The 22,894-nt window shown below is 46.9% G+C and overlaps 1 protein-coding gene across 1 annotated transcript in view; it reads right to left on the bottom strand.

Moving 5' to 3' along the window:
- Nucleotides 1-5,770: 5,770 nt before the first annotated feature.
- The window catches only part of LOC124047990 (phospholipid phosphatase-related protein type 1-like), a 29,876-nt gene continuing 12,752 nt past the window's right edge, over nt 5,771-22,894 (bottom strand). The window contains exons 4-8 of the mRNA XM_046368353.1: nt 17,356-17,488; nt 14,542-14,792; nt 13,835-14,011; nt 11,004-11,135; nt 5,771-6,477 (exon numbers count right to left, since the gene is read on the bottom strand). Coding sequence (XP_046224309.1) covers nt 6,445-6,477; nt 11,004-11,135; nt 13,835-14,011; nt 14,542-14,792; nt 17,356-17,488 — 726 coding nt within the window. The 3' untranslated portion in view covers nt 5,771-6,444. The remainder of the gene's footprint in view (nt 6,478-11,003; nt 11,136-13,834; nt 14,012-14,541; nt 14,793-17,355; nt 17,489-22,894) is intronic.

Here is a 22,894-nt window from a genome sequence, read left to right as displayed (position 1 = left end):
GCTCTGGGAGGAGGACACAATGGAGTTGTCAACCGTGATGGCGAGATCATGGAACGGGCAGTCCTTCCCCGGGAGGAAGAGCAGCTCCGTCTTGCCGAGGTTCAGCTTGAGGTGGTGATCCGTCATCCTCACTGATAGGTCTGTCAGACATGCAGAGATGCGATTCGCCACCTGGTCATCAGAAGGGGGAAAGGAGAAGATTAATTGTGTGTCGTCTGCATAGCAATGATAGGAGAGACCATGTGAGGTTATAACAGAGCCAAGTGACTTGGTGTATAGCGAGAATAGGAGAGGGCCTAGAACAGAGCCCTGGGGGACACCAGTGGTGAGAGCGCGTGGTGAGGAGACAGATTCTCGCCACGCCACCTGGTAGGAGCGACCTGTCAGGTAGGACGCAATCCAAGCGTGGGCCGCGCCGGAGATGCCCAACTCGGAGAGGGTGGAGAGGAGGATCTGATGGTTCACAGTATCGAAGGCAGCCGATAGATCTAGAAGGATGAGAGCAGAGGAGAGAGAGTTAGCTTTAGCAGTGCGGAGCGCCTCCGTGATACAGAGGATAGCAGTCTCAGTTGAATGACTAGTCTTGAAACCTGACTGATTTGGATCAAGAAGGTCATTCAGAGAGAGATAGCGGGAGAGCTGGCCAAGGACGGCACGTTCAAGAGTTTTGGAGAGAAAAGAAAGAAGGGATACTGGTCTGTAATTGTTGACACCAGAGCCCTCTACCCAGAGCCCTGTACCCAGACAATCAGACCCAGAGCCCTGTACCCAGACAATCAGACCTAGAGCCCTATACCCAGACACCCAAACCCTGAGCCCTCTACCCAGACACCCAGAGCCCTGTACCCAGACAATCAGACCTAGAGCCCTATACCCAGACACCCAAGCCCAGAGCCCTCTACCCAGACAATCAGACCCAGAGCCCTGTACCCAGACAATCAGACCTAGAGCCCTATACCCAGACACCCAGACCCATGTACCTAGACAATCAGACTCATAGCCCTGTACCCTGACAATCAGACCTAGAGCCCTATACCCATATCCCTGTACCCAGACAATCAGACCTAGAGCCCTGTACCCAGACAATCAGACCCAGAGCCCTGTACTCAGACAATCAGACCCAGAGCCCTGTACCCAGACAATCAGACCTAGAGCCCTGTACCCAGACAATCAGACCCAGAACCCCGTACCTAGACAATCAGACCCAGAGCCCTGTACCTAGACAATCAGACCCAGAACCCCGTACCTAGACAATCAGACCCAGAGCCCCGTACCTAGACAAACAGACCCAGAACCCCGTACCTAGACAATCAGACCCAGAGCCCCGTACCTAGACAATCAGACCCAGAACCCCGTACCTAGACAATCAGACCCAGAACCCCGTACCTAGACAATCAGACCCAGAACCCCGTACCTAGACAATCAGACCCAGAGCCCCGTACCTAGACAATCAGACCCAGAACCCCGTACCTAGACAATCAGACCCAGAGCCCTGTACCTAGACAATCAGACCCAGAGCCCCGTACCTAGACAATCAGACCCAGAGCCCCGTACCTAGACAATCAGACCCAGAGCCCCGTACCTAGACAATCAGACCCAGAGCCCTGTACCTAAGACGGCCTGGGAACAGTGGGTTAACTGCCTGTTCAGGGGCAGAACGACAGATTTGTACCTTGTCAGCTCGGGGGTTTGAACTCGCAACCTTCCAGTTACTAGTCCAACGCTCTAACCACTAGGCTGCCGCCCCAGAGCCCTGTACCTAAGACAACCTTCCGGTTACTAGTCCAACGCTCTAACCACTAGGCTGCCGCCCGAGAGCCCTGTACCTAAGACAACCTTCCGGTTACTAGTCCAACGCTCTAACCACTAGGCTGCCGCCCCAGAGCCCTGTACCAGAGGAACATGGTGTGTCCTGATCCCTGGAACCATCTGCTCTCCATCTCCAACCAACCTCCAAGCTCTCTCTGACAGGAGATAACCAGAGAACACTGTCTGTACCCAAAGCCTTGCTCCTGGTCCTACGGTGGATTGTTTCAATAGATCTTCTAGTGGTCCCTTTTCTTTACTCTCTGAACATCATATCTCACATATTATTTGATAAAGAATGTGATCTTTTGGATGTTTTCCGACAGTACTGTTTGCTGTCTCAATACACCTAACATGAAGACAAAGGGTACTGAGGAACTGATGATACAATACTATATTGAATCAGAACTTTTCCTAATGAATGCATTTACAGACTTACGTTTCATTTAGATTTGTGAAAGATGTGGTTTTAGGGAGACAGAGTGTGACTGTGCCATAGAGGTGTGTTGGTATCAGGTGGTGGTGAACATATGGAGAGCAGGGTAGAGGTGTCAGGGTAGAGGTGTCAGGATGATGTATGATAGCTGTAGAGGTGTCAGGATGATTTATGATAGCTGTAGAGGTGTCAGGGTGATGGATGATAGCTGTAGAGGTGTCAGGATGATAGCTGTAGAGGTGTCAGGATGATGTATGATAGCTGTAGAGGTGTCAGGGTGATGTATGGTAGCTGTAGAGGTGCCAGGATGATGTATGATAGCTGTAGAGGTGTCAGGGTGATGTATGATAGCTGTAGAGTTGTCAGGTCATCTATGATAGCTGTAGAGGTGTCAGGCTGATGTATGATAGCTGTAGAGGTGTCAGGATGATGTATGATAGCTGTAGAAGTGATGTATGATGGCTGTAGAGGTGTCAGGATGATGTATGATAGCTGTAGAGGTGTCAGGATGATAGCTGTAGGGGTGTCAGGATGATGTATGATAGCTGTAGGGGTGTCAGGATGATGTATGATAGCTGTAGTGGTGTCAGGGTGATGTATGATAGCTGTAGAGGTGTCAGGATGATGTATGATAGCTGTAGAGGTGTCAGGATGATGTATGATAGCTGTAGAGGTGATGTATGATAGCTGTAGGGGTGTCAGGATGATGTATGGTAGCTGTAAAGGTGTCAGGGTGATGTATGGTAGCTGTAAAGGTGTCAGGATGATAGCTGTAGAGGTGATGTATGATAGCTGTAGAGGTGTCAGGCTGATGTATGATAGCTGTAGAGGTGATGTATGATAGCTGTAGAGGTGTCAGGCTGATGTATGATAGCTGTAGAGGTGTCAGGGTGATAGCTGTAGAGGTGTCAGGATGATGTATGGTAGCTGTAGAGGTGTCAGGGTGATGTATGATAGCTGTAGAGGTGATGTATGATAGCTGTAAAGGTGTCAGGATGATAGCTGTAGAGGTGATGTATGATAGCTGTAGAGGTGTCAGGCTGATGTATGATAGCTGTAGAGGTGTCAGGGTGATAGCTGTAGAGGTGTCAGGATGATGTATGATAGGCAAGTAGTGTGGCCTGCAATTTATCATAATATACTCTTCCTCAGGTGAGCAAAATCTAGAGACTTCCTTAAATTTCGTGCACCAGCTGTTTATAAATTTGCACAGACTGCACTGCCCCCCCCCCTGGTCTCCTGGAGTGTGCTGTTCTATCCTGCCGGTGCAGCATGTATCCCGCTAGCTGAATATCCATGTCGTCATTCAGCCACGATTCCGTGAAACATAAGATGTTACAGTTTTTGATGTCCCGTTGGTAGGATATTCAGTGATCTTACCTTGTCTAGTTTATTGTCCAATGATGCACGTTGGCAAGTAATATTGACGGTAACGGCAGCTTTCCTAGATGTCTTCTGCGGGTCGAGGCATCCGGCTCTTCTTCCTCTGCTTCGCTTCCTTTTGCAAATAATTGGGATGTCTGCAATGTGGGGTGTTTGGAGAATATCGTGTGAGTCCTGCTTGTTGTTGTTGAAAAGATCTTTGTCTAATCCGAGGTGAGTGATCGCTGTCCTGATATCCAGAAGCTCTTTTCTTCCGTAAGATACGGTTGCAGAAACATTATGTACAAAATAATTTACAAATAACGCGAAGAAAATAGCACAATTGGCTAGGCGGTGGCCATCTCCTTCCTTTTGTCCAGTTGTGAAAGGGCAGTGTGGAGTGCTATTGAGTTTGAGTCATCTGTGGATCTGTTGGGGCAGTATGCAAATTGGAGTGGGTCTAGGGTGTCATGGAGGATGCTGTTGATGTGTGTCCTGACCAGCCTTTCAAAACTCACTTCATGGCTACCGACATGTGTGCTACGAGGCGGTAATCATTTAGACAGGTCACCTTCACTTTCTTGGGCACAGGGACTATGGTGGTCTGCTTGAAACATGTAGGCATTACATACTCTGTCAGGAAGAGGTTGAAAATATCAGTGAATACACTTGCCAGTTGGTCCGCGCATGCTCTGAGTACACGTCCTGGTAATATGTTGACCTGTTTAAAGGTCTTGCGCACATCGGCTACCAACAGCGTTATCAGTCATCCAGAACAACTGGTGCTCTCATGCATGCTTCAGTGTTGCTTGCCTCAAAGCAACCATAAAAGGCATATAGCTTGTCTGGTAGGCTCGTGTCACTGGGCAGCTCGTGTCTGAGTTTCCCTTTGTAGTCTGGAATAGTTGAAGCCCTGCCACATCTAACGAGCATCAGATCCGGTGTAGTTTGTTCTATCGGTTCGGTCGTACTGACTGGCAATGTTCTTATCCCTTGCTTTCTAGCTAGCCAACTATGGCTAATTTAGTCACGTTAAAAAGTGCAGCCAGAATAACAGCAAAGTAGCTGCATTTGCATAAGATGTTTTATAGTGACATATATTTGGAAACATCTATAACAATGAGCTAATGAGGTGTGATTTCGCCTGGCATAGAACATTTGCTCACTTCTTAGGACCCGATTGTTCAGAGGAGGTAGCCAACAACACGATCACTTGAAGCTGGAAAGGCTGCGTTCATTTTGTTTGACATTTTTGTATATCCATAAAAGTGATGCCAGCTGATTCATGATTTCAACTGGTTGAGAAACGCTGCCTGTCTGTCGGGATTCGACACATTCATTACTATGGGACCACTGGAATTTGAATCTTGAAACAATGTTGTAAATGTCGGAGACAGACAGCAAGGTTTATACCAATCTCCTCTGTTTAACGAATGTGAGACAATGTCTATATGCTTTTTATAGTGGAGATCAAGTTTATAAATTGCCTGGCTGGGCTGATGAGACAGTGGATTGCGCAGTCAGATGGAACAGAGTAAATAGGCATTTTAACGTCATAGATTTAGCTGGTGGTAATTTGTGGATTAGACACCAGCTGGAATGCGCTTTTAACCAAATCAGCATTCAGGAAGACCCACCCATTGTAGAAAGGCCAACAAAGACTGTTGAGGTTTGGAATAAAAATGCCCACACAATTGATACTCTGCTATGGACTATTTATTTTGTTCACAAATCAAGAAAAATATATGCAGCGTTTCTAAATAAATATGTATTTTTCAAAGAAATACACTATACAAATAAGAAATATCTATTCAAACAGTTCAACTGTTTAGTTCCATGCTGAGAGAATGGCAGCTTCTGTATTCTGCCATGAAGGAAACCAATACCACACCAAGTCACAAGTCAATGAGACGTTTTTTTTCCTATACCACAAACATTATGAATACCAAAACATTATGAATACCAAAACCATTATGAATACCAAAACCATTATGAATACCAAAAACATTATGAATACCAAAACATTATGAATACCAAAACATTATGAATACCAAAACATTATGAATACCAAAACATTATGAATACCAAAACATTATGAATACCAAAACATTATGAATACCAAAACATTATGAATACCAAAACATTATGAATACCAAAACATTATGAATACCAAAAACATTATGAATACCAAAACATTATGAATACCAAAAACATTATGAATACCAAAACATTATGAATACCAAAACATTATGAATACCAAAACATTATGAATACCAAAAACATTATGAATACCAAAAACATTATGAATACCAAAACATTATGAATACCAAAAACATTCCTGAAAAACGGCAGCCAGAAAAAAAACGACAAAACATTTTACAGCAATAAAAATAAAAACTTTAGTTAAACAGAATAGATAGAAGTATTTGTACAAATCCCACAGAATGACATCAATATTTCCATAACATTAAATACTGCATATTAGATTTACTTTGTGATGTAAAACATGAGAGAGAGAGGAGGAATGGCTATGTAAGTCAGTCTTGACAGACAGTTCAGCTCGGACCAAAGTTCCCAGGTTTCCCAGAAATCCCAGGATTCCCAGATTTCCTGCTTATCATTTTACAACCCAGACCAGTAATAACATCTTCAGGATTAGGTAGGCTACAGCACATACTCCCTTTATACAAAAATGTACAAAACATCAGCCTCTAACTAGTTACACCAGAATACTGTCCTTTTTTACAGTAGTAGCATGACAGTACAAAACATTGTGCCTAGAAGATGTGTTGAGGAGACGCAAAGGTGACCCGGTGCTGACCCCCCTCGGTCCCCGCTAGTCATGTGACCTCGGTCATCGATGCCGAATGGTTCTGAAAGACAGAAGGGGGAATGTTGGTTTACACTGTGATTGATGTCCAGCATACATAAAAGAAACGAGTGAGGTACGCATATCCCAGACTTGACAAGACCAGCAAAACTAAGATTCTGGAAGACAGAGCCATTTTTGTTAAGAATTTCATAAGCAACTAAGAAAACTAAATTGAGGCAAAAATGTTTTGGCATATACTGAATTTAAACATAAAAGTATAGGTAACTGCCAACATAAAGACTCTTACGGCTACCTCCCGTGAGGTCTGCACAACGCATCACCGGGGGCAAACTACCTGCCCTCCAGGACACCTACACCACCCGATGTCACTGGAAGGCCGTAAAGATCATCAAGGACATCAACCACCCGGGCCACTGCCTGTTCACCCCGCTATCATCCAGAAGGTGAGGTCAGTACAGGTGCATCAAAGCTGGGACCGAGAGACTGAAAAACAGCTTCTATCTCAAGGCCATCAGACTGTTAAACAGCCACCACTAACATTGAGTGGCTGCTGCCAACACACTGTCATTGACACTGACCCAACTCCAACCACTTTAATAATGGGAATTGATGGGAAATTATGTAAATATATCACTAGCCACTTTAAACAATGCTACTTAATATAATGTTTACATACCCTACATTATTCATCTCATATGTACACGTATATACTGTACTCTATATCATCTACTGCATCTTTATGTAACACATGTATCACTAGCCACTTTAACTATGCCACTTTGTTTACTTTGTCTACATACCCACCTCATATGTATATACTGTACTCGATACCATCTACTGTATGCTGCTCTGTACCATCACTCATTCATATATCTTTATGTACATATTCTTTATCCCCTTACACTGTGTATAAGAGAATAGTTTTGGAATTGTTAGTTAGATTACTTGTTGGTTATTACTGCATTGTCGAAACTAGAAGCACAAGCATTTCACTACACTCGCATTAACATCTGCTAACCATGTGTATGAGGACCATTAACATCTGCTAACCATGTGTATGAGGACCATTAACATCCGCTAACCATGTGTATGTGGACCATTAACATCCGCTAACCATGTGTATGAGGACCATTAACATCCGCTAACCATGTGTATGTGGACCATTAACATCTGCTAACCATGTGACCATTAACATCTGCTAACCATGTGACCATTAACATCTGCTAACCATGTGACCATTAACATCTGCTAACCATGTGACCATTAACATCTGCTAACCATGTGACCATTAACATCTGCTAACCATGTGACCATTAACATCTGCTAACCATGTGACCATTAACATCTGCTAACCATGTGACCATTAACATCTGCTAACCATGTGACCATTAACATCTGCTAACCATGTGACCATTAACATCTGCTAACCATGTGACCATTAACATCTGCTAACCATGTGACCATTAACATCTGCTAACCATGTGACCATTAACATCTGCTAACCATGTGACCATTAACATCTGCTAACCATGTGACCATTAACATCTGCTAACCATGTGACCAATAACATCTGCTAACCATGTGACCATTAACATCTGCTAACCATGTGACCATTAACATCTGCTAACCATGTGACCATTAACATCTGCTAACCATGTGACCATTAACATCTGCTAACCATGTGACCATTAACATCTGCTAACCATGTGTATGTGACAAATAACATTTGATAATAGTGTGTTGGGCTACCACCAGCCAGAACAGCTTCAATGCACCTTAGATTCTACAAGTGTCTGGAACTCTATTGGAGGGATGAGACATCCATTCTTCCATGAAATATTCAACATTTTGGTGTTTTATTGATGGTGGTGGGAAACGCCGTCTCAGGCACCACTTCAGAAACTCCCATAAGTGTCCAATTGGGTTGAGATCTGGTCACTGACGACCACAGCATAAGGTTATACATCCTTTTCCTGTTCATCAAACCATTCAGTGACTACTCGTACCTGTGGAAGGGGCCATCCTATGGGGGCTTTGCCATAGTAGACAAAATAATGGCCCATCATTTTTTACATGACCCTAAGCATGATGGGATTGTAATTGCTTAATTAACACCACACCTGTGTGAAAGCACCTGCTTTCAATATACTTTCTAGCAGTCATTTCCTCAAGTGTTTCCATTATTTTAGGCAGTTACATGTACAGGGTAAAGTAGATGGATGTGTATTGATGTACATCCTAAACCTGAGGAAATATATCCTGACAAAGAAATGAAAGACCTACACATTAAAAAGTACAGCAGCTGAATAGCAAAGCAGGCGATGGCCTCGGTACAGTATCTGATGGCCTCGGTACAGTATCTGATGGCCTCGGTAACAGTGTCTGAATAATAAAGCATCCGATGGCCCCGGTACATTATCCGATGGCCCCGGTACAGTGTCTGATGGCCCCGGTACAGTGTCTGATGGCCCCGGTACAGTGTCTGATGGCCCCGGTACAGTGTCTGATGGCCCCGGTACATTATCAGATGGCCCCGGTACATTATCCGATGGCCCCGGTACATTATCAGATGGCCCCGGTACATTATCCGATGGCCCCGGTACAGTATCAGATGGCCCCGGTACATTATCCGATGGCCCCGGTACAGTATCCGATGGCCCCGGTACAGTATCCGATGGCCCCGGTACAGTGTCCGATGGCCCGGTACATTGTCCGATGGCCCCGGTACAGTGTCCGACGGCCCCGGTACAGTGTCCGACGGCCTCGGTACAGTGTCCGACGGCCTCGGTACAGTGTCCGACGGCCTCGGTACAGTGTCTGACGGCCCCGGTACAGTGTCTGACGGCCTCGGTACAGTGTCTGACGGCCTCGGTACAGTGTCTGACGGCCTCGGTACAGTGTCTGACGGCCTCGGTACAGTGTCTGACGGCCCCGGTACAGTGTCTGAATAGTAAAGCAGGCGATGGCCTAGGTACAGTGTCTGATGGCCTTGGTACAGTGTCTGATGGCCTCGGTACAGTGTCTGATGGCCTCGGTACAGTGTCTGATGGCCTCGGTACAGTGTCTGATGGCCTCGGTACAGTGTCTGATGGCATTGGTACAGTGTCTGAATAGTAAAGCAGGCGATGGCCTAGGTACAGTGTCTGATGGCCTTGGTACAGTGTCTGATGGCCTCGGTACAGTGTCTGATGGCCTCGGTACAGTGTCTGACGGCCTCGGTACAGTGTCTGACGGCCTCGGTACAGTGTCTGACGGCCTCGGTACAGTGTCTGACGGCCTCGGTACAGTGTCTGACGGCCTCGGTACAGTGTCTGACGGCCTCGGTACAGTGTCTGACGGCCCCGGTACAGTGTCTGAATAGTAAAGCAGGCGATGGCCTAGGTACAGTGTCTGATGGCCTTGGTACAGTGTCTGATGGCCTCGGTACAGTGTCTGATGGCCTCGGTACAGTGTCTGATGGCCTCGGTACAGTGTCTGATGGCATTGGTACAGTGTCTGAATAGTAAAGCAGGCGATGGCCTAGGTACAGTGTCTGATGGCCTCGGTACAGTGTCTGATGGCCTCGGTACAGTGTCTGATGGCCTCGGTACAGTGTCTGATGGCCTCGGTACAGTGTCTGATGGCCTCGGTACAGTGTCTGACGGCCTCGGTACAGTGTCTGACGGCCTCGGTACAGTGTCTGACGGCCTCGGTACAGTGTCTGACGGCCCCGGTACAGTGTCTGAATAGTAAAGCAGGCGATGGCCTAGGTACAGTGTCTGATGGCCTTGGTACAGTGTCTGATGGCCTCGGTATAGTGTCTGATGGCATTGGTACAGTGTCTGAATAGTAAAGCAGGTGATGGCCTCGGTACAGTGTCTGACGGCCTCGGTACAGTGTCTGAATAGTAAAGCAGGTGATGGCCTCGGTACAGTATCTGATGGCCTAGGTACAGTGTCTGATGGCCTTGGTACAGTGTCTGAATAGTAAAGCAGGTGATGGCCCCGGTACAGTGTCTGATGGCCCCGGTACAGTGTCCGGTGGCCCCGGTACAGTGTCCGATGGCCCCGGTACAGTGTCCGATGGCCCCGGTACATTATCCGATGGCCCCGGTACATTATCCGATGGCCCCGGTACATTATCCGATGGCCCGGTACAGTGTCTGAATAGTAAAGCAGGTGATGGCCCGGTACAGTATTCGATGGCCCGGTACATTATCCGATGGCCCCGGTACATTATCCGATGGCCCCGGTACAGTGTCTGAATAGTAAAGCAGGTGATGGCCTCGGTACAGTATCTGATGGCCTTGGTACAGTGTCTGATGGCCTCGGTACAGTGTCTGATGGCCTCGGTACAGTGTCTGATGGCCTCGGTACAGTGTCTGATGGCCTCGGTACAGTGTCTGATGGCCTCGGTACAGTGTCTGATGGCCTCGGTACAGTGTCTGATGGCCTCGGTACAGTAGTATTGAACAGTAGTGTTAAGTACAGTATAGTATTGAACAGTAGTGTTAAGTGGTTACCTGTGGAGTAATATTCAACAGTAGTGTTAAATACAGTATAGTATTGAACAGTAGTGCTAAGTTACCTGTGCGCTGAGTGTCTGCAGGGGGCTCTGGATGCGGGGGAAGGTCATTAGAGGGAGACCACGGTAATCTTCACTCTTCTGTTTGGCAGGAGGGGAGTGGGTTCCTTTAAAGTTGTTCACCACACAGATACCCTGAAGGAGACACAACGTCACTGAAACTTTCCCTGACATGAAAACGTCACAGAGCAAAAGGCTGAACGGTATTAGGGTTCCCAGGGTTACACACATTACACGATCCCATCTCCATGACTACAGCAAGGAAGAATATCCACGAGAAGAGCCACTGGCCAATAAACACATGTGATCCATTTAGAAAATTCACCCGTGGGCAATGTGTCAACTCAAATATTTTGGCACTGAGCAAATTTCTGGTCTGCTGAGCGCACACTTCAACATTGTAACTATCACTATGTTAACTGGCTGCATACTAGTCAGGTAACTAACTATCACTATGTTAACTGGCTGCATACTAGTCAGGTAACTAACTATCACTATGTTAACTGGCTGCATACTAGTCAGGTAACTAACTATCACTATGTTAACCGGCTGCATACTAGTCAGGTAACTAACTAACTATCACTATGTTAACCGGCTGCATACTAGTCAGGTAACTAACTATCACTATGTTAACCGGCTGCATACTAGTCAGGTAACTAACTATCACTATGTTAACCGGCTGCATACTAGTCAGGTAACTAACTATCACTATGTTAACCGGCTGCATACTAGTCAGGTAACTAACTATCACTATGTTAACCGGCTGCATACTAGTCAGGTAACTAACTTAACTATCACTATGTTAACTGGCTGCATACTAGTCAGGTAACTAACTATCACTATGTTAACTGGCTGCATACTAGTCAGGTAACTAACTATCACTATGTTAACTGGCTGCATACTAGTCAGGTAACTAACTATCACTATGTTAACCGGCTGCATACTAGTCAGGTAACTAACTATCACTATGTTAACTGGCTGCATACTAGTCAGGTAACTAACTTAACTATCACTATGTTAACTGGCTGCATACTAGTCAGGTAACTAACTTAACTATCACTATGTTAACTGGCTGCATACTAGTCAGGTAACTAACTATCACTATGTTAACTGGCTGCATACTAGTCAGGTAACTAACTATCACTATGTTAACCGGCTGCATACTAGACAGGTAACTAATTTAACTAACTTCATGAGTCAGGTATGTTTACTAGCTTCATTCACAGGTAACTAACTAAACGTAGTGATAGTTAACCGGCTGCATACTAGACAGGTAACTAATTTAACTAACTTCATGAGTCAGGTATGTTTACTAGCTTCATTCACAGGTAACTAACGCAGCTATCCACTGTCTTTATTAGCTCCCGAGTGCCACAGCGGTCTAAGGCACCGTAACAATGCTGTGTAACTTCTAGTGTGCTTTTATTGTGTACCTTGAGGTTGAACCTGCTTTAAGTTACAGTTTTAACAGTGTCCAAGTAGGCTACTGTGGCTATTTGATCATAATGTAGACCTACCAGAGAGGCCTACCATCAAAAACAATGGAGAAAATGCATCCCAGAACATGGAAATATGTGTTCTATCATTCAGCCTCCAGTAGCAGCCAACGTGTGGTGTTCAATGTAGGTCTACATTCCATGAGATTTAAAACAGAAAACATGCAGGGCTTCACATGAACCTGTTTATCCACTTGTCATTTCAGAAAAGGAGGTGACTGAACATGTTGTTGTTTTAAATGAAAATGCATTATTATCCCCATACCATTATTACAGAGAATCAGACAAATTATGCTGCCCTCTGCCTATTGGCTACTGAGCTTATTCAAGACTGTCTCAAAATACAACACTGCCCCTTTAAGAGAAAAAAACAAGCTATTTACCTGACTGGCTTTTCAAAGATGTCTAGAAATGTACAGGGTTTGTGTTCTTGTAGGAAGGAATCACTCCCTTATCGTTGACAATAAATGATCCATAACTGGACTAATAACTCACTAACTAGCAAATAATATGAACTAAATGTGCCCACGTGGCTACCGGCAGCTCTCACTTCGATCTCAAAACAAGTGCATCTACTCACGACCGCTCATGCTGTAAACACAGTCCAGTACATCTACTCACGACCGCTCACGCTCGGGGCGGCAGGGTAGCCTAGTGGTTAGAGCGTTGGACTAGTAACCGGAAGGTTGCGAGTTCAAACCCCCGAGCTGACAAGGTCGTTCTGCCACTGAACAGGCAGTTAACCCACTGTTCCCAGGCAGTCATTGAAAATAAGAATTTTTCTTAACTGGCTTGCCTGGTTAAATAAAGGTAAAATGAATCAAAAATGCTGTAAACACAGTCCAGTTCAAAGTGAATGCCACAGATCCATATATGGCAATGGTCTGCTTGCATATAGGCTTCCTGCAGCTCTGATTGGATAAGGTGCACCAGTCTGAGTAGAGTACGAGTCCTGCATGTCAATGCAGAAAAAAATAATCTCTTGCACAGTTAGTTTTGCATACTAAATCTGGCATATTTCATTTTGGTATGTTACATTGAAAGTGGCTACTGTTGCTTTGATCACAATTCCCACAGTAAAGGGAAACGTTGATAATGTTAATTAACTAAGGGGGAAAACTGTAGAAAGTTATGTTCAATCTCGTGCTTCTCTGCGCAGGCTGATATTTATTCTGCGTGGCGCGCAGTTTAGAGGGAATATTGCCAGTTGGAACCATTTAGATGCCGAGGAAGATTTTGACCAATTGGAATAGAAGACATCCTCATCAGAAAGATCAGCTCCCATTGTGTGCTAAAAGAGATCAACACAACCAGATTAAAACGACCGTTAGTCCTCACCAGGAACAGAGCGATACAGCTACCAAGGATGAACCCAGCGATGACATCAGAACAGTGGTTCCGGTACTCCGAGACCCGGTTGAGCCCGGCGAGGAATGCTGTACAGAGGGTTCCCAGGCACAGCACCGGTTTGGCCAGGCGACTACTCTTAGTCTTTATGGTGCTAGTGATGTACATCTGGAACAGGGAGAGACATGGGGAGGCAGGGAGAGACATGGGGAGGCAGGGAGAGACATGATGAGAGGTAGTAAATGTCTCTATGGTGTCTGCCCAAGCTAAAAATGTCTCCATCATCATCATAAAGTTGGGCCAGTTCCCGCAGTACTCAGTGACGTAGACAGCAGAGTAACAATGACTACATTCTACTGTAATACTCATTCTGATTATCATAACCCTCACAGTGACGCAGACAGCAGAGTAACAATGACTACATTCTACTGTAATACTCATTCTGATTATCATAACCCTCACAGTGACGCAGACAGCAGAGTAGACGCTGAGCGAGGGTTAGGGTTAGGGTTAGTAAAACTCACCGTGACGTAGACAGCTGAGTAGACGCTGAGCGAGGGTTAGGGTTAGTAAAACTCACCATGACGTAGACAGCAGAGTAGACGCTGAGCGAGGGTTAGGGTTAGTAAAACTCACTGTGATGTAGACAGCTGAGTAGACGCTGAGCGAGGGTTAGGGTTAGGGTTAGTAAAACTCACAGTGACGTAGACAGCAGAGTAGACGCTGAGCGAGGCGTCTTTGGAAGGGAAGGAGCGTCGAGCCTTCTCCACGACGACCGGGCTGCCGGTACAGATGTTACCGTTGGAGATGAACTGGTGGTTGAAGCGACACTCTGTGCCGGTGTAGTTGGGCTTACAGACAGACAGGAAGTACGGCGCCAGGTTGCCCGTCACCACCTGCCCCGCGTTTACAAAGATGTCTGTCGCAAACAGACCAAACGCAAACACACCTGGCAAGAGAGAGAGAGAGAGAGAGAGAGAGACAGAGAGAGAGAGAGAGAGGAACAGAGAGAGAGAGAGAGAGACGAACAGAGAGAGAGACGAACAGAGAGAGAGAGCGAGAGAGAGAGAGAGACGAACAGAGAGAGAGAGCGAGAGAGAGAGAGAGACGAACAGACAGAGAGAGAGAGAGAGAGAGAGACGAACAGAGAGAGAGAGAGAGAGAGACGAACAGAGAGAGAGAGAGAGACAGAGAGAGAGAGAGAGACGAGAGAGAGAGACGAACAGAGAGAGAGAGAGAGAGAGAGAGAGAGACGAACAGAGAGAGAGACGAACAGAGAGAGAGAGAGAGAGAGAGAGAGAGAGAGAGAGAGAGAGAGAGAGAGACAGAGAGAGAGAGAGAGAGAACAGAGAGAGAGATGAACAGAGAGAGAACAGAGAGAGAGACGAACAGAGAGAGAGAGAGAGAGACGAACAGAGAGAGAGAGAGAGAGAACAGAGAGAGAGAGAGAGAGACAAACAGAGAGAGAGAGAGACGAACAGAGAGAACAGAGAGAGAGAGAGAGACAGACAGAGAGACGAGAGAGAGAGAGAGACGAACAGAGAGAGAGAGAGAGAACGAGAGAGAGAGAGAGAGAGAGACGAACAGAGAGAGAGAGAGACGAACAGAGAGAGAGACGAACAGAGAGAGAGAGAGAGAGAGACGAACAGAGAGAGAGAGAGAACAGAGAGAGAGAACAGAGAGAGAGAGAGAGAGAGAGAGAGAGAGAGAGAGAGAGAGAGAGAGAGAGAGAGAGAGAGAGAGAGAGAGAGAGAGAGAGACAGAGAGAGAGAGAGAGAGAGAGACAGAGAGAGAGAGAGAGAGAGACGAACAGAGAGAGAGAGAGAGAGAGACGAGACGAACAGAGAGAGAGAGAGAGAGAGACAACAGAGAGAGAGAGAGAGACGAACAGAGAGAGAGAGAGAGACAACAGAGAGAGAGAGAGAGAGAGAGAGACGAACAGAGAGAGAGAGCGAGAGAGAGACGAACAGAGAGAGAGAGAGAGAGAGAGAGAGACGAACAGAGAGAGAGACGAACAGAGAGAGAGAACAGAGAGAGAGACGAACAGAGAGAGAGACGAACAGAGAGAGAGAGAGAGAGAGAGAGAGAGAGAGAGAGAGAGAGAGAGAGAGAGAGAGAGACGAACAGAGAGAGAGAGAGAGAGAGATGAATAGAGAGAGAGACGAACAGAGAGAGAGACGAACAGAGAGAGAGACGAGAGAGAGAGAGAGAGAGAGACGAACAGAGAGAGAGAGAGAGAGAGACGAACAGAGAGAGAGAGAGAGAGAGACACAGAGAGAGAGAGAGAGAGAGACGAACAGAGAGAGAGAGAGAGAGAGACGAACAGAGAGAGAGAGAGAGAGAGAGACGAACAGAGAGAGAGAGAGAGAGAGAGACGAACAGAGAGAGAGAGAGAGAGAGAGAGACGAACAGAGAGAGAGAGAGAGAGACGAACAGAGAGAGAAGAGAGACAGACAGACACATGAAACTAAATGCTTCATTTCCAATGTTCATGAAATATGACTTATTATCTGCCCTTTATATTGTAATACTCTGAGCCTGGTGGTGCCCCTCTGTCTGCGGGGGAGAGACTGACAACAAAGGCTGGGCTATGTCCCAAATGGAACCATATTCCCTACACAGTGCACTACTTTTGACCAGGGCCCTGTGTGTGCTGGTCAAAGTAGTGTACTATGTAAGGAATAAAGTGCCATTTTGGGATGCATTTTAACACAGATGTAGTGTAACACGGTGCCATTGGGCACCCTGACGCGGTGCCATTGGGCACCCTGACGCGGTGCCATTGAGCACCCTGACGCGGTGCCATTGAGCACCCTGACGCGGTGCCATTGAGCACCCTGACGCGGTGCCATTGAGCACCCTGACGCGGTGCCATTGAGCACCCTGACGCGGTGTCATTGAGCACCCTGACGCGGTGTCATTGAGCACCCTGACACGGTGTCATTGAGCACCCTGACACGGTGTCATTGAGCACCCTGACACGGTGTCATTGAGCACCCTGACACGGTGTCATTGAGCACCCTGACGCGGTGTCATTGAGCACCCTGACGCAGTGTCATTGAGCACCCTGACGCAGTGTCATTGAGCACCCTGACAGACGTTCTACTGGAGAGAAGGGTCGTCAGTAGAAACCGTGAAGACATCTTGGAGAGTTCCAAACTGCTCTCATAATTACAGCTTCAATCAGACTAACTGAATGGGCCCCATGTTAATCTGCAGCAGATGTTTGTATGGAAGCCTAATGGTTAAGAGAAGGTGGGCCAGTAACAAAGGTTGCTAGTTCAAATCCCTGAGCTGACTAGGTGAAAAATCTATCAATATGCACTTAAACCTAATTGCTGCAATAAGTCGCTATGAATAAGAATGTCAGCTAAATGACTTTTTAAAATATATATTTTTTTAAATACTATAAAATAGTTTGCTAAGAGTTGGCTACTCAACATGTAACTACGTTCAACATCTAATATACGAGTAACACCACTGACATGACCAGTAGGTCACCAATAACTAACCAATAAACCTGATGACTCTCCTGGTAAGGGCGTTCAGGTAGCAGCACTTCCCCGTCACCATGGTCTTCTCCTGGGTTAGAAGCACCGCCCGTGTGGACTTCATGATGTACATGGATACCTCCCCGATGAAGATCTGATGACAGATACATGGTAATGTTAAACATATTGAGCCTAACCTTGTAGAGTCCATGTCCCGACAAATTAGCATTAACACCCAGCCCTAACCCTTGTGTCACCTATAACCCTCAAACTTTTACAGATGCACAATCGAGAACATCCTGTCGGGCTGTATCACCACCTGGTACGGCAACTGCACTGCCCTCAACCACAGGGCTCTCCAAGAGGGTAGTGAGGTCTGCACAATGCATCATCGGGGCAAACTACCTGCCCTCCAGGACACCTACAGCACCTGATGTTACAAGAAGTCCAAAAATATCAGCAAGGACAACAACCACCCGAGCCACTGCCTGTTCACCCCGCTATCATCCAGAAGGTGAGGTCAGTACAGGTGCATCAAAGCTGGGACCGAGAGACTGAAAATCAGCTTCCATCATGGCCATCAGACTGTTAAACAGCCACCGCTATCGGAGAGGCTGCTGCCAACACACAGATTGAAATCACTGGCCACTTTTTTAAAAATTACTTAAAGGTATCACTAGTCACTTTAAATGTCTTTAAATAATGCCACTAAGTCACTCTGGATAAGCACGTCTGATAAATGACTAAAATGTAACACTAGTCTAGAGGTGTTAGTTGGTCTTGGTTCAGTTGGTAAAGCAGCAGGATATGTTGGAATCCCACTGAGGTCCACATGAACATGCAGGACCTTTATGGATTTATTTATCTAATCCACCTTTAAATTACGACCTGGCCAAGATAAAGCAAAGCAGTTCGACACATACAACAACACAGAGTTGTAAAACAAACATACAGTCAATAATACAGTAGGAAAATATGTCTATATACAATATGAGGTGAGATAAGGGAGGTAAAGGCAAAAAAAAGGCCATGGTGGCAAAGTAAATACAATATAGCAAGTAAAACACTTGAATTACTAAGTCACTTAGGATAAAAGTTTATGCTAAATAGTATATATTATTATTTATTGAGTGTGGGTGTAATGGTAGGCTACCTTGGGCAGCAGGTAGCCTAGTAGTTAGAGCACTGGGCCATTAACTGAAAGGTTGCTGGATCGAATCCCCGAGCTGACAAGGTACGAATCTGTTGTTCTGCCCCTGAACAAGGCAGTTAACCCGCTGTTCCCTGGTAGGCCGTCATTGTAAATAAGAATTTGATCTTAACTGACTTGCCTGGTTAAATAAAGGTGCCAGAGAAGGCATGTAGAGCTGCTATGGCTGCTGCCGAACTGTAGGCAGTAGATCTACAGTGTAGCAACAGTGCCATCTAGTGTTCATTCTTTCGACTAATGAAACCGTGTCAGTGCCTCAGTGACTTAAAAAACATCTGTTTTTTTCCTCCAGTGAATCTAGCAGTCATAATTAAACCTAGAAATCAATATTTCAGTAGAAATGAGGCAAATGGAACTCAACTACCCGGTCGCATTCACAGGTTGTATCACATTTTCACTTCATTTCATTACAGTACAACGGTTTGATTTGTTTGATCGTAGCTAGCTACTTAGCTAGCTACATAGCCGTCTTTGTATCAAAGATAATTGTGTAGTCTAGAGCGATTTTCTAGGTTCGCTAGCCATCTATTGTCGTTCTTTTAACGCAACGTAACGTAAACAACACTGCTAGCTAGCCTGCTAGCCCCCGAATAGCAACACTGCAGAAACTATTACACTCAACGGAACGACTTGATTAGTGTAGTGTCAACAACGCACCCACTGCCAGCTGGCCTACTTCAGCAGTACTGTATCATTTTAATCATTTTAGTCAATAAGATTCTTGCTACGTAGCTTAACTTTCTGAACATTCGAGACGTGTAGTCCACTTGTCATTCCAATCTCCTTTGCATTAGCGTAGCCTCTTCTGTAGCCTGTCAACTATGTGTCTGTTTATCCCTGTTCTCTCCTCTCTGCACAGACCATACAAACGCTCCTCACCGCGTGGCCGCGGCCACCCTACTCTGGTGGTCCCAGCGCGCACGACCCACGTGGAGTTCCAGGTCTCCGGTAGCCTCTGGAACTGCCAATCTGCGGTCAACAAGGCAGAGTTCATCTCAGCCTATGCCTCCCTCCAGTCCCTCGACTTCTTGGCACTGACGGAAACATGGATCACCACAGACAACACTGCTACTCCTACTGCTCTCTCTTCGTCCGCCCACGTGTTCTCGCACACCCCGAGAGCGTCTGGTCAGCGGGGTGGTGGCACCGGGATCCTCATCTCTCCCAAGTGGTCATTCTCTCTTTCTCCCCTTACCCATCTGTCTATCGCCTCCTTTGAATTCCATGCTGTCAGCCCTTTCAAGCTTAACATCCTTATCATTTATCGCCCTCCAGGTTCCCTCGGAGAGTTCATCAATGAGCTTGATGCCTTGATAAGCTCCTTTCCTGAGGACGGCTCACCTCTCACAGTTCTGGGCGACTTTAACCTCCCCACGTCTACCTTTGACTCTTTCCTCTCTGCCTCCTTCTTTCCACTCCTCTCCTCTTTTGACCTCACCCTCTCACCTTCCCCCCCTACTCACAAGGCAGGCAATACGCTCGACCTCATCTTTACTAGATGCTGTTCTTCCACTAACCTCATTGCAACTCCCCTCCAAGTCTCCGACCACTGCCTTGTATCCTTTTCCCTCTCGCTCTCATCCAACACCTCCCACACTGCCCCTACTCGGATGGTATCGCGCCGTCCCAACCTTCGCTCTCTCTCCCCCGCTACTCTCTCCTCTTCCATCCTATCATCTCTTCCCTCCGCTCAAACCTTCTCCCACCTATCTCCTGATTCTGCCTCCTCAACCCTCCTCTCCTCCCTCTCTGCATCCCTTGACTCTCTATGTCCCCTATCCTCCAGGCCGGCTCGGTCCTCCCCTCCCGCTCCGTGGCTCGATGACTCATTGCGAGCTCACAGAACAGGGCTCCGGGCAGCCGAGCGGAAATGGAGGAAAACTCGCCTCCCTGCGGACCTGGCATCCTTTCACTCCCTCCTCTCTACATTTTCCTCCTCTGTCTCTGCTGCTAAAGCCACTTTCTACCACGCTAAATTCCAAGCTTCTGCCTCCAACCCTAGGAAGCTCTTTGCCACCTTCTCCTCCCTCCTGAATCCTCCCCCCCCTCCCCCCTCCTCCCTCTCTGCAGATGACTTCGTCAACCATTTTGAAAAGAAGGTCGACGACATCCGATCCTCGTTTGCTAAGTCAAACGACACCGCTGGTTCTGCTCACACTGCCCTACCCTGTGCTCTGACCTCTTTCTCCCCTCTCTCTCCAGATGAAATCTCGCGTCTTGTGACGGCCGGCCGCCCAACAACCTGCCCGCTTGACCCTATCCCCTCCTCTCTTCTCCAGACCATTTCCGGAGACCTTCTCCCTTACCTCACCTCGCTCATCAACTCATCCCTGACCGTTGGCTACGTCCCTTCCGTCTTCAAGAGAGCGAGAGTTGCACCCCCTTCTGAAAAAACCTACACTCGATCCCTCCGATGTCAACAATTACAGACCAGTATCCCTTCTTTCTTTTCTCTCCAAAACTCTTGAACGTGCCGTCCTTGGCCAGCTCTCCCGCTATCTCTCTCTGAATGACCTTCTTGATCCAAATCAGTCAGGTTTCAAGACTAGTCATTCAACTGAGACTGCTCTCCTCTGTATCACGGAGGCGCTCCGCACTGCTAAAGCTAACTCTCTCTCCTCTGCTCTCATCCTTCTAGATCTATCGGCTGCCTTCGATACTGTGAACCATCAGATCCTCCTCTCCACCCTCTCCGAGTTGGGCATCTCCGGCGCGGCCCACGCTTGGATTGCGTCCTACCTGACAGGTCGCTCCTACCAGGTGGCGTGGCGAGAATCTGTCTCCTCACCACGCGCTCTCACCACTGGTGTCCCCCAGGGCTCTGTTCTTGGCCCTCTCCTATTCTCGCTATACACCAAGTCACTTGGCTCTGTCATAACCTCACATGGTCTCTCTTATCATTGCTATGCAGACGACACACAATTAATCTTCTCCTTTCCCCCTTCTGATGACCAGGTGGCGAATCGCATCTCTGCATGTCTGGCAGACATATCAGTGTGGATGACGGATCACCACCTCAAGCTGAACCTCGGCAAGACGGAGCTGCTCTTCCTCCCGGGGAAGGACTGCCCGTTCCATGATCTCGCCATCACGGTTGACAACTCCATTGTGTCCTCCTCCCAGAGCGCCAAGAACCTTGGCGTGATCCTGGACAACACCCTGTCGTTCTCAACTAACATCAAGGCGGTGGCCCGTTCCTGTAGGTTCATGCTCTACAACATCCGCAGAGTACGACCCTGCCTCTCACAGGAAGCGGCGCAGGTCCTAATCCAGGCACTTGTCATCTCCCGTCTGGATTACTGCAACTCGCTGTTGGCTGGGCTCCCTGCCTGTGCCATTAAACCCCTTCAACTCATCCAGAACGCCGCAGCCCGTCTGGTGTTCAACCTTCCCAAGTTCTCTCACGTCACCCCGCTCCTCCGTTCTCTCCACTGGCTTCCAGTTGAAGCTCGCATCCGCTACAAGACCATGGTGCTTGCCTACGGAGCTGTGAGGGGAACGGCACCTCAGTACCTCCAGGCTCTGATCAGGCCCTACACCCAAACAAGGGCACTGCGTTCATCCACCTCTGGCCTGCTCGCCTCCCTACCACTGAGGAAGTACAGCTCCCGCTCAGCCCAGTCAAAACTGTTCGCTGCTCTGGCCCCCAATGGTGGAACAAACTCCCTCACGACGCCAGGACAGCGGAGTCAATCACCACCTTCCGGAGACACCTGAAACCCCACCTCTTTAAGGAATACCTAGGATAGGTTAAGTAATCCCTCTCACCCCACCCCCCTAAGTTTTAGATGCACTATTGTTAAGTGACTGTCCCACTGGATGTCATAAGGTGAATGCACCAATTTGTAAGTCGCTCTGGATAAGAGCGTCTGCTAAATGACTTAAATGTAAATGTAAATGTAATCTGTAAATAATACAGATGCAGGATTTTAATTCGAGCCAGTTTGATACAGGAGGAATAATACTTTTTCAGGAAGGGGAAATCAAGTCTGAAAAAAAAAAAAAAAAAAAAGTGGAAATTATAAACTTCAGAAGCCTTCTTAAAACTCAAATACAAGTAAATTCTCAACCACAAAAGAGTGATCAAATTAAGAGCCTACATCAGTAGGATATATATATATCTCTTCATTAAATATATAATACAAAGATAATGGAGGATAAGGTGAGATGATTTACTGAGAAAGAAAGATAGCGAGAGTGAAAAGACAGAAAAACAGTTACTGTACTCAAGATGGCGATGGGAGCCTTATTGTGACAGAGAGAGAGAAAGAGGAGCGAGGGGGCACAGAGACAGAGGGCAGAGCCAGCAAGACAGAGTCCGTCAGTAACCTAGTACTCACGATGGTGGTG

The sequence above is a fragment of the Oncorhynchus gorbuscha genome, linkage group LG11, assembly GCF_021184085.1.
Source record: "Oncorhynchus gorbuscha isolate QuinsamMale2020 ecotype Even-year linkage group LG11, OgorEven_v1.0, whole genome shotgun sequence".
Classification (NCBI taxonomy): domain Eukaryota; kingdom Metazoa; phylum Chordata; class Actinopteri; order Salmoniformes; family Salmonidae; genus Oncorhynchus; species Oncorhynchus gorbuscha.
This window is presented reverse-complemented; position numbering and strand designations above follow the sequence as displayed.